Here is a 15,750-nt window from a genome sequence, read left to right on the forward strand (position 1 = left end):
TGCACCCAGCCATGTTCTTAAATGATACCTTCATGGATGCAGGGACTTTCTGAAGCTTTCCTTTACTGAATGCAACTGTTGGAGCTTCTTTTCTGGAGCTTTCATCAGAGGCACCCCAGAAAGCCAGCCTTTTTCCTTCCAAGTCACACCTTGTCTTTGGCTGAAAATGGGGATACCTCCCCTTGTTCTCCCCTACTCGCTGGCAATGGCTGTTTCTAAAATTCCAGGCACCATCAGAAGATGAAGCCCAGTAATTCCCAAACCGCTTCCAAAGAATTCGATCCAGGCAGCCTGCAGGCTGGGCTGGGGATGGGGGAGTTGCTGAAACATGGGATTGTGCTTTTTTCATAATTACAGAAACAATGTGTTCCTTTTGGAAAGTTAAAAATGTATATGGACAAAAACAAGGAGCCAACACTTCACAACGGCCTCACCATCTAGACATGACTTTTTAAAAATAAATCTTCCCACTCTATTTTTTTTTTTTTTTTTTTTGTGATAGAGTCTTGCTCTGTTGCCCAGGCTGGAGTGCACTGGCACGATCTCAGCTCACTGCAAACTCTGTCCCTAGGGTTCAAGTGATTCTTCTGCCTCAGCCTCCTGAGTAGCTGGGATTACAGATGTGTGCCACCATGCCTGGCTAATTTTTGTATTTTCAGTAGAGACAGATTTCACCTATTGGTCAGGCTGATCTCGAACTCCTGACCTCGTGATTCGCCCACCTCAGCCTCCCAAAGTGCTAGGATTACAGGTGTGAGCCACTGCACCCCGCCTCCCACTCTATTGTTTTTAAATGAAGTTGGTATCCTGTTTGTATTGATTATTCTGTTTGTACATTCTGGTCTTAACCTACCTTTTCTTTTAAGCCTATATTATAAACCTGTTTCTGTTTCATTATTTTTTTTTCCAATAGGACTTTTAATGGTTGCAAAGTATTTCATTACATAGCTTCCCAGGGTGACTGTTTCTTAGGGTATTTATTTGGTGGAGAGACTCTTGTCTGTTTATTCTAAAGATCACCTGCCTTGTCTTATATATTGAAACAGAAAATACCTCTCATTCCTTTCTTCTTGTTTCCCATTCATATAATCCTGATGCACAGAAACATGCCCACATGTTCTCCAAGTTATTGACAGCTGCTGTGACTCCGAACCAAAGCATAGGATGTGTTGTCATTCTCCTTTGAAAGTGAAATTCCCACATCAGCCAGACCCTCACGATTACTAGTTTGGTTTAGTTCTCTTTTTTTTTTTTTTTTTTTTTGAGGTGGAGTTTCGCTCGTTACCCAGGCTGGAGTGCAATGGCGCGATCTCGGCTCACCGCAACCTCCGCCTCCTGGGTTCAGGCAATTCTCCTGCCTCAGCCTCCTGAGTAGCTGGGATTACAGGCACGCGCCACCATGCCCAGCTAATTTTTTGTATTAGTAGAGACGGGGTTTCACCATGTTGACCAGGACGGTCTCGATCTCTTGACCTCGTGATCCACCCGTCTCGGCCTCCCAAAGTGCTGGGATTACAGGCTTGAGCCACCGCGCCCGGCCTGGTTTAGTTCTCTTTAAGTGCTTGGTCTGGTAAGTTATTTTCCTGGGTGGGAGGATTTACTGGTGCTTCATGGAGAAAACTTTGTGTTTTTCTTGCTCTTCATCAAGAGCTAAGAGTTGACATTCTCTGTCTTTATTTTGCCAATGATGGAGAAACGACTCTAGGCACTGTGCCCTGCCTCCTCCCTTCCTTCTAAGGTACCCACAGCAGGCCTGGGCATCATCCCTTTCACTTCAGCCAAACCCAGAAGGTTCTGTGCCTCTCTCCTCATCCTCTGTACCCAGACTGCACCTCGGGGGTCTCTCTTCCCTGACAAAGCTGGCTCCGTGTACATTTTTGTCTGAAGTTAGGGAAACTTCTCCCCAGGGCAGATTGTTCGACACCAGGAGTCCGCTCACAGAATCATAGCTTCTGGGTTCTGTAGAACCTTAAAAGCCTTCTATTTCCAAGAGAGTCTGAGCCTAATGCCTTGGGGGAGAAGGCCCTTCTCCTCCTGCTTTATTTTAAAAGATGTTGATGGTGGATAAATCTTCTGTGGTGGTACACATCTTCTGTGATTTTCCATTCCCATGAGCTGTGTACTATTCCTGAGAGCCCTGGCCAAGAGTACTGAGTGAAGTCTGCAGCTCTCAGCCCAGTGGGCTAAAGTGGGGACAGCAAGAGCTGCTGGCAGGCCTGGGCTGGAATGGTGGGGACCTCGGCCCCGCACACAGGATGGAACAGCTGTTGACATGAGCTTCGGACTTCCGCTCCCAGAGGATTCTGTGGTGAGGCTGCTGCAGTGCTCTTGTATCTAAGCCGACTGTATCTAGGATGCTCCTGAATCTGGACTTGCCTGGCTGCCTCATGGCTGATGTCTCAGGTGTACTTTCTTCTGTTCACACTATTTGCAGGATGCCAAATATGCACTTCCCTCACTGCCCTACATCCCTGGCTGCTGGTTTGGGGTTGAGTGTTTTCTTTCTTGTTGGAATGGCAGGACCATGGACTGCCACCCAAGGTCTGCATCTACTTGGGGCTGCCATTGCAACTCTTCCCAGCAAGAGCAAGGCCAGTGAGGGGGAGCAGCAAGAAGGTCCAAGAGCCCTAAGGCGTTCATTCCTTCCTTCCTCCTCCATCCTCCCAACCCAGAGCAACCAAAGGGCATGGGGTCATGACTAGGAGAGCCAGGTTCTGGTCCCAGCTCTGCTACCAACTAGCAGTTTGTAAAATGGAGTTGCTATTGCCCATGTGCTTGTTTTAGTGACTCACAGCAAGGATCAAATGAGAACCTGGGTGTGAGGGCACGGAATGATACTAGCAGTCCCTGCCCTCCTCCCAGCACCATATCAGAAGGGAATCTCGGAATGGGATCTGGTTGCTCATAGCTCTCCCTAGGAGTGGGATGATGGAGGAAGAAGAGGAACGCCAGCCCTTGGCTCTCCTCCCAGGCCTGTGAGCCAACAGCTGATCTGCACTAACTGAGCATGTGTTCATTGCAGGAGCGAGTCTGCCTTTGAGAAGGCCAACGTCGATGTGTTCCGGGTGAGAACCAACAATGTAGGCCTCATCTACAAAGTCAGGTGAGAATCTGGTGCCTGACTAGGGTTGAGTTGAGGGGAAGTTGAAAGTCAAGGATTGACTTCACTATTGACACTTTCTGGGTATTAATTACTTGCCAGCTGTTATTTGAGGGGCTACCAAAGGCCCGAATCTTTCCCTTCCATCCTGAATCACAGTGCCCTAAACTTGCCCATTGGAAATTCGCTTTTTTTGGATTAAGATAATTTTTTACAAACTTAAAAATATGCTGTGAGAGACACTATAGCACAGTGGTGAGGGGCAGACTCTGAGCCCAGTTGCCTGGGTTCAAGTGTCCATTCTGTTGTTTACTAGCTGTGTGACTTTGGACAGGTTATCTCTCCAAACCTCAGTTTCCTCCTCTGTAATAATGATGCTTCATCTGTGATAACCCGAGGACGCAATGAGTTAGTGCTTGGAACAGTAATTGGCACATGGTAAACACTCAGGAAGTGGTAGAGATACCAAGTCTTGCTGCAGGATGTCTTTGGACAGAGAGCATCCCCAGTCTTGCTCTCTCTGGAGGGTTCTTGTGAAGGTATAAGGAGAGATAACTCTACTAGTCCAGTGGCAGAGGAAGAACCTTCAACTGCCCCCCTTTTTCCCTTCCTAGTCCCTGCCATCCACTCCCATTCAAGCTCATGCCCATTGACAGATGTTTATATGTGGTCTGATTGCACCCAGGCTAAGGGTGGACAGGGGTCAGATGCAGCCTCAGTTTAGTCCTGATTTGTTTCTCTTCCACTAGAAAAGGACCATGAATTCTCTTTCTTGGGGAAGTAAGGGGCACATGAATGTCCTGGCTATTGGTTAAGTTTAGGGAAGGGGATTAGAAGCAGGAAAAGGGCTCTTGCAGGGGAGATTGGGAAAGGGGGGTCATTATGTGAGTAAAGACAACTGCCAGCTGAGGTCCTACTATGTGCCAGGCTATATGCCAGACAGAGGCATACATCCTTGTAAGGGAAAAGCCTGGCATATCATGGGTTTCATCTGTCTGTTGAGGTTGTGTGCTGTTGAACGGTGGTTGTCCTGTTAAGATCTGCAAGTATAAACCCTTGTAGAGATAAGATGTTTGATGCAAAGTGAGGTCCAGAGGTCAAGAAGCTGGACTTTGGAGAGGAGATAGAGGGGACTATTGGAAGTCAAGAAGAATTTAGGAGACAGATTTTGATGAGTCTGAATCTATGCTGCCCGGTGCAGTAGCCCCTGGCCACATGTGGCTATTACACTTGAAATGTGGCTAATCCAAATTGAGGTGTGTTGTCTGTATAAAATACACAGCAGAGTTTTGAAGACTTAGTACAAGAAAAAGAATGAAAAATAGCTCATTAATAAATTTTTACATAATTATATGTTGAGATGCTAAGTGGAATTAAATAAAACATATTATTAAAATTACTTCTACCCATTTCTTTGGATCTGTTTACATGTGGTTATTAGGAACATTTTTAAATTGCATCTGTGGCTTGCGTGTGTCACTCATGTTACGGGAACACCATGGTCTAGATGGCCATGGCGGGGGGTTCTTCTGGATTACAAGACTAAGGGGAGTATCTGCTTGTTGTCCAGGTCTGGAGTCATGAAGAGAGGGACACACTTAATCATCTCACACAATGGGAGGGGCAGTTGAGCCCAGGGGATGAGCTGTGCCCTGTAAATCAGGTGGTTTGGTTGGTTTCTGCTTCCTGGGTATTCCCGTGTCATCATCTTTTCTCTTCACTGTCCTGTTTGACCTTGACTCAGCTGGACGTCAAGAAGTGCTGTGTGTATACATGCTTGGGCCAGAGTTGGAGAGGTTCACTGCTCCCAAAGGCCAGAGTAAGGAAATAGCACTGAATAGCCGGGACCTCAAAGGGGCAGATTGAGATGATCCCACAGCAAGCCTTGGGGATCTTGGATTTTCTATGAAAGGCGAAATTTAGTATTTCCAAGCATGTAATGTAACAATGTAGCATTCAGTAATGTGCACATCCACCTTGCAAGGTATCCGCATTTTATTGATCAGGAAACTGAGGTTCAAGAGATAAAGTAGCAACAACAGAATAATTAGACCTCTCTTTGGAGTAAACATCTGGTTATTTCAGTATGGAAGGGGTGCTGTTTCAGTTCTGCCAGTGATGGTGTGGGCATTGGCTTCTGCTTCAGGATTGAGCACGACAACACCGGCTTGAATGCCAGCTGGTACCTGGACCGTGTGATCGTGACCGATATGAAGCGGCCTCATCTCCGTTACTACTTCAACTGCAACAACTGGCTGAGCAAGGTGGAAGGTGACCGCCAGTGGTGCCGTGACCTGCTGGCCAGCTTCAACCCCATGGACATGCCCAGAGGTCAGTGCCTAGGCTGCCTGTCATCCCTCCCTGCCTGGGCTGGGCTCACCTAGGAAAGAATCACGTCTCTGTCTTTCTCTGGGCAGTCTCACCTACCTCATCTTGGCAGTCCTCCAGGGCCTTCCTGTTGGCTAGGGCCCAGGGGAAGCCCCATATCTTCCTTATGGTCTTCCTACAGGCAACTACACTCTAGGGATTCAAGGGAGTGGGAAATACAAGAGGACTTGGAAGCATGATGGAAGGTTAGGCACAGCCCAGAGCAAATCTATGTTCTCAATGATACTTGTTGATGGGGTGTCCATCGGAAGTCCCCTCTGAGATCAAGTCAGCTGTCCCCATTTTCCTATCCTCTTTCTTTTCTTATGATGCCCAAGGCAGGTGAGTTACAGCCAGGGCATGGTGGCTGGGAATTAGAGCTTGCAGCTGCCAGAGCTCATCATGCTGCCCTCTGATGCCTCCTGATTTTATGAGGAGTGAAACAACTTATTTCAAGTGACATCTCTGGGCAAAGGCCTTAAATTCAATCGTTTTAATTTTACAGGAATAATGGGAGGCAGGTACCTTTGTCCCCCAAAGTTCTGGCCTCACTTCACCCCGTCACGGAACATATTTACTTTTCCACCAAGGGGAGTATTACATTGCAGGAACCATTACTAGAATACCCTGCACTCAGAGTCATGGACCATAAGAAGGGAAGGGACTTTGGAGCCAGGAGATGAGAAGTCAATTTTTCCCCTGTGTTTCCTTCTAAGAGTGTTATAGTTTTAATTGTTACATGTATGTCTTTGGTCTATTTTGAGTTAAATTTTGCAGATAGTATAAATCAAGGTCCAACTTCATTATTTTGCATGTGGATATTCAGTTTTCCCAGCACTACTTGTTGAAAAGACTGTCCTTTCCTTGTTGAATAGTCTTGGCACCCGTGTTGAAAATTATTTGACCATATATATGATAGTTTATTTCTGGGCTCTCTGTTCTATTCCACTGGTCCATATGTCTGTCTTTATGCCACTACCACACTGATTTGATTACTGTAACTTTGCAGTGAGTTTTAAAATCAGGAAGCGTGAGACCTCAAACTTTTGTTCTTTTTCAAGATTATTTTGGCTATTCAGGATCTCTTGATATGCCACTTCTTTTAATGCATTCAAAATGTTCATTAAGTGATTTTAACAGTGACCAGAGACCATATTGACTTTCAGTCACAAAGCTTCTGAGATCTGGAAGAAAAGAGAAAATGCCTTCACCCCCAGTCCTCAGTTATCGTCCAAGACTTCAAGGCTCCTGGAGAAACCTCCTGGATTCTCCTGACTCATTCCCATGTGAATCAGTAGGAGTGGGCGTCCCAGTCTTGGCTGGCTGCCCTCAATCTGTCAATTGAATGGTTCAAGCAGACATCACACATGAATAAGCATTTCAGACATACACAGAGCTGGCACAGGGAGTTAGCAGCCATCTCTAGGCTTGTCTCAGTCTAGGAGTGGGCGTCAGGGGTCCTGGCACCTTCTGGGGCCTGTGGAAGGCTGGAAGCTGCATTTTCCAGCATATCCGCATTTATTATCCCTGGGAACAGAGTCTTGGCTATCAAATTGCTCCAGAAGTGTAGTGAATTTTCCCTCATGCCATCTGCTTGTTGGCATCCCTTCTATTGCCATGGAGGTGTGTGACTCTCTTCCTGGTGGATTTCTTCCATCCTTCAGGGAATGGCTCACCCTCTTGATAACTCAGAACCCAGGGGGCAGAGTAGCTGCAGGAACATCTCTACACTGATGGCAGCCGCTGGCTGGAAGCTAAGCACCGTCTCCCCTGCCTGCAGGTACAGCGTCATCCTTAGCAACTGCCGTTGGCAATGTCCTCTTGAGCTGCTTTAAGATGCTGAGACTCTGGATAAGGACGTAGTCCCTGCCCTCAAGGTGCTTATAGTCCAGTGGAGAACACAGATTCCCATCATACAAAGTTCCCGCAAGGAGACTGTAGAGCATCGTGACTCAGTGCCAGGCCTCAAATCATGGAGTCCTGGGTTCAAATCCAACCTCTACCACCTCCTAGCTATACGACTTTGAGACAAAATACTTCTGTAGCCTTGGGTCTTTGTGTGAATACATTTAACAAGTAGTATCTTATTTAAAACCCCTAGAAGTAGGGGCTGTTATTATCCCCATGTTGCACATGGGGCAAAAGTCAGCACAGAGTGCCTCCCCACCACCTCTTCTCTTTCTTGGTCCAGGGCTGCAGCTCCCATTTCTCAACCTGTTTGCTCAGGTTGTGTTGGCTCCTGTGTCTGGCAGACAGTGGCTCTGAAAGCTGTCTCTCCAGCATTCATCAACCTTGAGGAGGTTTCAGGGGACCCACTGGAAGTGGAACTGAGGCCTGAAGGCAATATTAGACACCCTGTGCCAATCTGTTTGGAGATTGTGGAGTGGAAACCAGACCACCGACAGCCATTTCTGGGATTCAGGTCCGATCCCATCAACCCCTGCAAGGACCCAATGGGGCAGTTCTTTCTGGAGCCCCAGGGCCTGCCCTGATTGCTAATTAAGTGGATTCTCCTTGTTCCCAGAGTTCTGTCTTAAGTTGGTGAGATAGGAAACCATGGATCTTCTGTTTAAAATATGTGCCAGGGTCAGAGGAAATGTCAAGGCCAGCCCCTGGCCCCTCACCTCCTCTCTCATCTTCCTCTTTTTCTCCATGTCACCCCAACCCCACTGGATATAAAGTCTCAGCCTCTCTGGATACCATTACCTGCTTCCTCTGCCTCAGGTGTCCTCTCCCTCTCTAAACTCTGCGAGGAAAGTCTGTGCCACACACTGCTGTGCAGTGATGCTGCAATCAGAATGTGTAAGGAATCTCACAGGCAGGGAGAAGGACTTTCTCAACCTACTCCCTTTGGTTCACACATGCTCTGGCAGCTTCACCACCAAAATGAGACACCACGACTGATGGTGGGGTGGGGGTGTGTTGTAACACATCTCAGGTGTTTTGAGATGGATACGTGGCCAAGAAATACCGTATTTCAGGGCTCTAACTACCTAATATGTATCTCTCTGGTTTCTTCAGTGAAGCTCAGGTTGCTCTGAGGGTAACACTGCAGTCTCCTACCTGCCTGGTGATGGCTTTTACTCCCAGCTGCTACCTTGGCCACTGGGACATAGGGACTTTTATGAACGTTGGTAAGGAACAGGTTGTGTGCATCTGGTGGTAATAGGAGGCCATGTATAGACACACTTGTTTATGAAGACAAACCACAGAGATGGGTGGAAAGAGCTCTCCAAAGGGGCAGAGACCTGAGTCCTAGCCTCACACTTTGGTAATTATGTGCCTCTGGGCAAGTTGCTCATTCTCTCTGGGTCTCTGTTTCCTCATTGTACCAGGTTGTACAAGATGGTCTCTGAGGTCCCTGTGGCTCTGGCTTTCTCTGGGACTCTGCACCTTCTTTCTTGACTGCCTCCAGGCATCTCCCACCCACTGATTTCACACCCCCCCCACACGCCCACTTTGATGTTGTTCCTTTTGGTGAGGCATTCACAGGGCATAGTGCTCAGGTGCCATTCATCAGCACACTGCAGAGTTACACAGGCTGAGAATGCAGGGCTACTCAGTTCTCTTTGACTTCAGAGAAGCTCAGGGCATACCCCTGCCTTCCCTATGGGGCAGTATTGAAGGATAAGGTTGAGGGAGACATCTGAGTTAGACAAGGCCTGATAAGATGGCGTGTGCTCTCTGGGTAGATTTGGGATGACCTCACGTTGAGTCCTGAAGGAGCCTGGGCTAGGGGACTGTCACCTGGTAGGGAAGCATGAGCAAGACTGTTTAAGGCAGATCCTGCCTGGCCCTCTCACTGCCAATATGATGTCATTTCCTGCCTTCTGGCCAAGTAATTGCCCACAGCCCAGTGCCAACCCACAGACCCTCCCACTTTGAAAAGCACTGAGATGATCACGTGGCTTAGGTTAATATTGAGCCCACATCACACTGCTTGGAGAAAGCTCCACCAGCTTGGCTGTGAGACAAGCCTCTGAATCCAAGAGCTGTGTTGCAGCTGGCCTGGAGGCTGCTTACACCCCAGGGCTGTCAGAACCCAGCACAACAGCTCAGAAATGTTTCCGACTCAGGCCTTGGCAGTAGCAGAGAGGCCCCTTGCATTCAGAGGGCTCAGTCTGGAGGTGGGTTCTGATCCCACACCTGCTCCTGGCTGGGACTTGTTCTCTAGGCTTTGGGAGGGACAAGCCACCTTCTAGGGGGCATGTAATATTCTTGGGTAGATTAATAACAAATACAGTTACAGCCAGTTTTGTGGTGTACTTCAAAGAGAGGAGAGGGTGATGATTACAGAAAAGAGAGCCCACAAGAAGCAGGAACAACTTGGGCAGGTGGGCCAGGAGCATGCAGGTGGTGGGAGGGGTGGATGACATTTACATCTGGACTCCCAGTCTGGAGCAGATGAATTGCCCTTTTTTTTTTGGCTATGCCCAGTGAGAAAGCTGATGTTGAGTGCTGAAAGCTGCACAGCGCTTGAGGACAGGTGGAAATGGAATTGTTGGTTCTCAGCATAATCACTGTTTCCACTCCCGGCTGTTTCGCCAGGTAGCTGGGTTATAGTTTTATTACAGCCCATGCAGTGCCACAGAGTGATTATCACACAGCTCCAGATGTGCACCTGGTGTTGACATGACCACGTTGGGTACAGTGCCCAGGGTGCATTTGAGGGGAGAATGGGATAAGAAAGGGACTGCGATTGACCTATTAGGGGCATGTGCAAATTGTACTGCCCTGCAGAGGATTACGGACCTGCCAGAGGTGGTGCAAAAAGCAAATACAGAATGAAAGCACCCTGTGTGATTGGAGCAAAAAACACCCATCGTGAAGGCTCTGCCAAGAAGCCAGAAGCCCTGACTTATTCCCAGATTCTATAGGGTAATACCATAGAGCAATTAAATTATTAATCTTAAAATAACTCTCTGAGTCAGAAAGCACATGGGACTGTACATCCTGAGTTCTGGTTCTGCTTTTGCCACCCAATAGCAATGAGACCTGGGGTAGTTGTGAGTTCCCCTCGTATCCTCAGTTTCTCCCTCTGTAGAGTGCCTGAACTAGGGGATCTCTTGCGGTCTTTTCAGGATTACTAGAGTATCTACCTTCATAACCAAAGGGAGTTGGAGAGCTCCAGGGCCAGCCCTACTCCATGGGGGCAAGAGGAGATTGGCCTTTGGGGGCCTCCTTTCTGCTGTGGATCTTTCTCCCCTATTTCATTCCTCCTGTGTTTCCCATCTTCAAGATAGTCCCCCACCATGGACTTGGTTTCTGGACTCCCCTTCTCTGTGGTCAAAAGCTAGCTCTGCTATTCCACCACTTATGCTAGCATGAGCAGATGCCTTAAGCTCTGTGCCTCTATTTTCTCATCTGTAAAATGGGGATAACATTAATTTCTACCTGATAAGGTTAACTGGGGAAATGAGCATACAAGACCTAGTGCAGAGGCACAGAGTCACTGCCCAGTAAATGACACAATATCATGATGCTTGTCCCTGTGGTTAAGCTCCTGATGTTTCCCTTTCTTCTTCCCCCACATCTAGGCTTCTTCTGATTCTGAGATTCCCAGACTTAAGATTCTAGCCTCTCAGAAAGGACTCTGGAGCCACTCAGTGCCAGGTTCCTTTCTGGAATCCAGGCAGGTTCAAGCAGACAACTGGGAATAGTTTAACTTGGCTGCAGTTAAAGCCAGCAGGGAGAGCCTCTTTTCCCAACCCTTTGTCATTTTCCTTCACCAAGCATTACACATTCTCCAGGGCTCTCTGAGCCTATTTGCTGTGGGTGCTGCTTTGGAGTCATTATTCCTTTGAACCCCATGGAGGAGTTCCCAGGCAGGGGCAAGGGTTCCAGGGTAGGGAGGGCCAGGCCAGCCTGCAGCACTCTTCTCCACTGAAGCTCACAGCAGCTCCTCGCCCACCCCATCTGCTCCCACCTAGCACCGCAGAAAATCATCTCCGGAAAGAGTGGGAAGAAGAGAACCACTCTGAGTGAAGCCCCAATGCGACACATCAGATAATTTAAGGACCAAAAGGGACTTTATCTACTCTTCCTCCATTTCAGAGAGGAGAAAACGGAAGCCCAGGGAAATTAAACCACTTGCTCTTGGTCACACAGCCTAACTGTGGGGCAGAGCTGCTGTCTTGGGCTTTTGGTGCCAGCTCATGCTCCTTCGTCATTCCTTCCCTTAAGCACATTGATCCAGTGATTCAGTGGGCATTTTGGGGAAAGTCTTCTATGCACTACAGCCTGCACTCAGGGTGCATATGTACTGGCCCTTATTTCTAGGAGCTTAGAGTCTAGAGGGGAGAATATGTCTAGAGGGGAGAGAGTCAGGCCAACAAATAATTACAGTGCAAAGGGATAGAATATTCTAAGTGGGATATGTCCCAGGCCAATGGGAGCATAGAGGAAGAAAAAATCAGGAGGGCTTCATAGAAGAGGTGATGCTCAAACTGAGACTTCACAGGTGGAAGGAGTTTTCTAGGATTTTAAATGAAATGAGGGCCCTTGGAGAAATGATGGGCTCTGATGGCCCAGTGTCACTCACACGGCTGGGATGGATTCTCCACCTCATAGTTTCACTGTGGCCTCCACCCTCCCAGAACCACCACCAGCCACATTCCCCTTCAACCCAGCAGCCAGAACATTTGATGAATGCATAGAATTGTGTATTTGCTTCAGACTTGATTATTTTGATCTTTAAATACGTTGTTTAATCTTTTTTCCCCCTGTTTGTGGAAGTAGCATTTTCTCCATGTTGCATTTGTACACATCAAATTCTGAACTGATGACACAGACAGTCTTGGCCCTGATCCAGCTGTCAGTGTCCATTCCAGCGCCAATGGCTTCCTGCTGGAACCCTCCCCTGAGTCACAGGTGTTGGCCAGTGTGAGTCCAGCAAGAGTCAGAGAAAGGGTTCCCACCTGCCTGGGGCTGGGTCTCCGCTGTGGCCCTCGTGTCTATTTTCTGTCATCGTCCATCCAGTTCTCAATCCTTCCTCCAGCCTTAAGCCTCAGACTGGCTCAAGGGGCTTGTGTGCCAAAGCCAGCTTGAGGGTATAATAAATTGGCAGGAACTTTTGACAGTTTCTTCTGAAATACACAGGACATGACCTACTCAAGTATTGACATTAGGTGACTTTAGTCTTCAGTTTTTAATCACAGAACAAATATGGCCATTGTAAAAATTCAAAAGTACAAAACAGAAGAATAATAAAATATTCCATAATGTAATCACTCAAAGACAATAACAGCTGATTTTTGTCCTGCACTTACTCAATGGCCGGCATCATTCACAACAAACTTTTAATCTTTATGTAATCTAATCTATCCATCCACGTTATCTATCTAAATATCCATTTAATTTTCACAACCCTGTGAGGGAGGTGTTTTGTTATCCCCTTCTTACAGATGAAGGAAACCGAGGAACGGAGAGGTGAAGTCATTTGTCTATAAGGACAGAGCTAGGAGCAAACCCGGAGGCTTGAACTTAAGTACTGAGCACAATTGCCTTGGAGACACCCCTGTTAACATTTTGGTGAATTTCCTTCCTGTTCTTTAAATTTTTGTTCATGAACATATTAAACCCTGTATATTAAAATGGCATTGCATTATACTCAATTTTATAACTGTGTAGTTTCACTTAATACTACATTATAGCCTTGAATCTTCTGTTATTACATATATATACACAAAAATATGTACATATATGTATATGTAATGTAATGTGTTACATATATACATACATTGTACATTATATATCTTGTATATTATATGTATATATACATACATTGTACATTATATATATTGTATATTATATGTATATATACATTGTATGTGTATATATGTGTATATATATACATATATACATACATTGTACATTATATATATTGTATATTATATGTATATATACATTGTATGTGTATATATGTGTGTATATATACATACATTGTACATTATATATATTGTATATTATATGTATATATACATTATATGTGTATATATGTGTATATATATACATATATACATTGTACATTATATATATTGTATATTATATGTATATATACATTGTATGTGTATATATGTGTATATATATACATATATACATACATTGTACATTATATATATTGTATATGTATATATACATTATATGTGTATATATGTGTATATATATACATATATACATACATTGTACATTATATATATTGTATATTATATGTATATATACATTATATGTGTATATTATATGTATATATACATTATATGTGTATATATATACATATATACATACATTGTACATTACATATAGTATATTATATGTATATATACATTGTATGTGTATATATGTGTATATATATACATATATACATACATTGTACATTATATATATTGTATATGTATATATACATTATATGTGTATATATGTGTATATATATACATATATACATACATTGTACATTATATATATTGTATATTATATGTATATATACATTGTATGTGTATATATGTGTATATATATACATATATACATACATTGTACATTATATATATTGTATATGTATATATACATTATATGTGTATATATGTGTATATATATACATATATACATACATTGTACATTATATATATTGTATATTATATGTATATATACATTGTATGTGTATATATGTGTATATATATACATATATACATACATTGTACATTATATATTGTATATGTATATATACATTATATGTGTATATATGTGTATATATATACATATATACATACATTGTACATTATATATATTGTATATTATATGTATATATACATTGTATGTGTATATATGTGTATATATATACATGTATACATACATTGTACATTATATATCTTGTATATTATATGTATATATACATACATTGTACATTATATATATTGTATATTATATGTATATATACATTATATGTGTATATATGTGTATATATATACATGTATACATACATTGTACATTATATATCTTGTATATTATATGTATATATACATACATTGTACATTATATATATTGTATATTATATGTATATATACATTATATGTGTATATATACATATATACATATATTGTACATTATTGTAATGTAACATGTACAATATATGTAATAACAGATTACATTATATATACATGTACATATAATGTATATTATATGTATATATGTGTATATATGTAATAACAGATTACATATGCATATATATGTAATAACAGAATGTTATATATATATAAAAATATATAAATATATATATAAATTTTTTTTGAAATGGAATCTCACTCTGTGGCCCAGGTTGGTGTGCAGTAGAATGATCTTGGCTCACTGCAACCTCCGCCTCCCAGGTTCAGGCAATCCTCCTGAGTAGCTAGGATTACAGGTGTGTACCACCATGCCTGGCTAATTTTTGTATTTTTATTAGAGACAGGGTTTCACCATGTTGTCCAGGCTGGGTCTCAAATTCCTGACCTCAAGTGATCTGCCTTCTTTGGCCTCCCAAAGTGCTGGGATTACAGGCATGAGCCACCACGCCTGGCCCATCCGTTATTTTAAATGGTGGCATAGTAGTCCGTGAATGGGAGAATATAATATTTCACCCTCAAAATCTCCTATTTTGGATGCTTTTAGGTTGTTCCCAATTTTTTTGTCATTTTTAACGGTGCTGTGATAGACATCCTTATAGGTGATCAGTTAACATAACTATTCCCTTAGTATAAACTAATGCATAGGGCTTGAATGGTTGGTTCAAGGGATTTGCAGAATGTTAAGGTTTTGGGCACATCACTTACCTGCCCTCCTGGAAGGCTGGGTGACATTCCAGTAGCATATGAGAAGTGCTGGTGTTCTGGTCCTCTGGGAAGATAAACACTAGCAGCCTACTAGAGTCTGGGTCGGAAAGGGAAGAAGTGAGCCAAAGTTATCGAAATGCGCAGGTGGATGGGCGGTGTCTTCTGTAGAAAGGCAAGAAACAGAGCAAAGGGGGACGAGTGAATGCAGAGCAGGTGGAAATCGCTCTTCAGGGTTGAGCTGGAAAAGGAATGAACCGGAAAAACTAAAGGAGTGGAAGCTGATCTACTCCCTCCTATGTTTCAACACGTGATGGTGTCAGACTTACATTGGACAGCTCCCTAGAAAAATGTGCTAGCTGTATGTTTACTTGAGGGTGATGAATGGTATAGGGCAAGCTTGTCCAATCCACTGCTCACAGGCCACATGTGGCCCAGGACAGCTTTGAATGTGGCCCAACAAAAATTCATAAATTTTCTTAAAAC

At 44.0% G+C, this 15,750-nt stretch overlaps 1 protein-coding gene across 2 annotated transcripts in view; it reads left to right on the top strand.

Moving 5' to 3' along the window:
• LOXHD1 (lipoxygenase homology PLAT domains 1) overlaps positions 1–15,750 on the top strand; it is a 183,328-nt gene that overhangs the window by 12,073 nt on the left and 155,505 nt on the right. For both annotated transcript variants that reach the window (XM_064378976.1, XM_012440784.2), the window contains exons 3-4: positions 3,023–3,103; positions 5,247–5,431. In XM_064378976.1, coding sequence (XP_064235046.1) covers positions 3,023–3,103; positions 5,247–5,431 — 266 coding nt within the window. The remainder of the gene's footprint in view (positions 1–3,022; positions 3,104–5,246; positions 5,432–15,750) is intronic.

This window comes from Aotus nancymaae, unplaced genomic scaffold (genome assembly GCF_030222135.1).
Source record: "Aotus nancymaae isolate 86718 unplaced genomic scaffold, 86718_ANA_hifiasm-v0.15.2.pri h1tg000020l, whole genome shotgun sequence".
Taxonomy (NCBI): Eukaryota; Metazoa; Chordata; class Mammalia; order Primates; family Aotidae; genus Aotus; species Aotus nancymaae.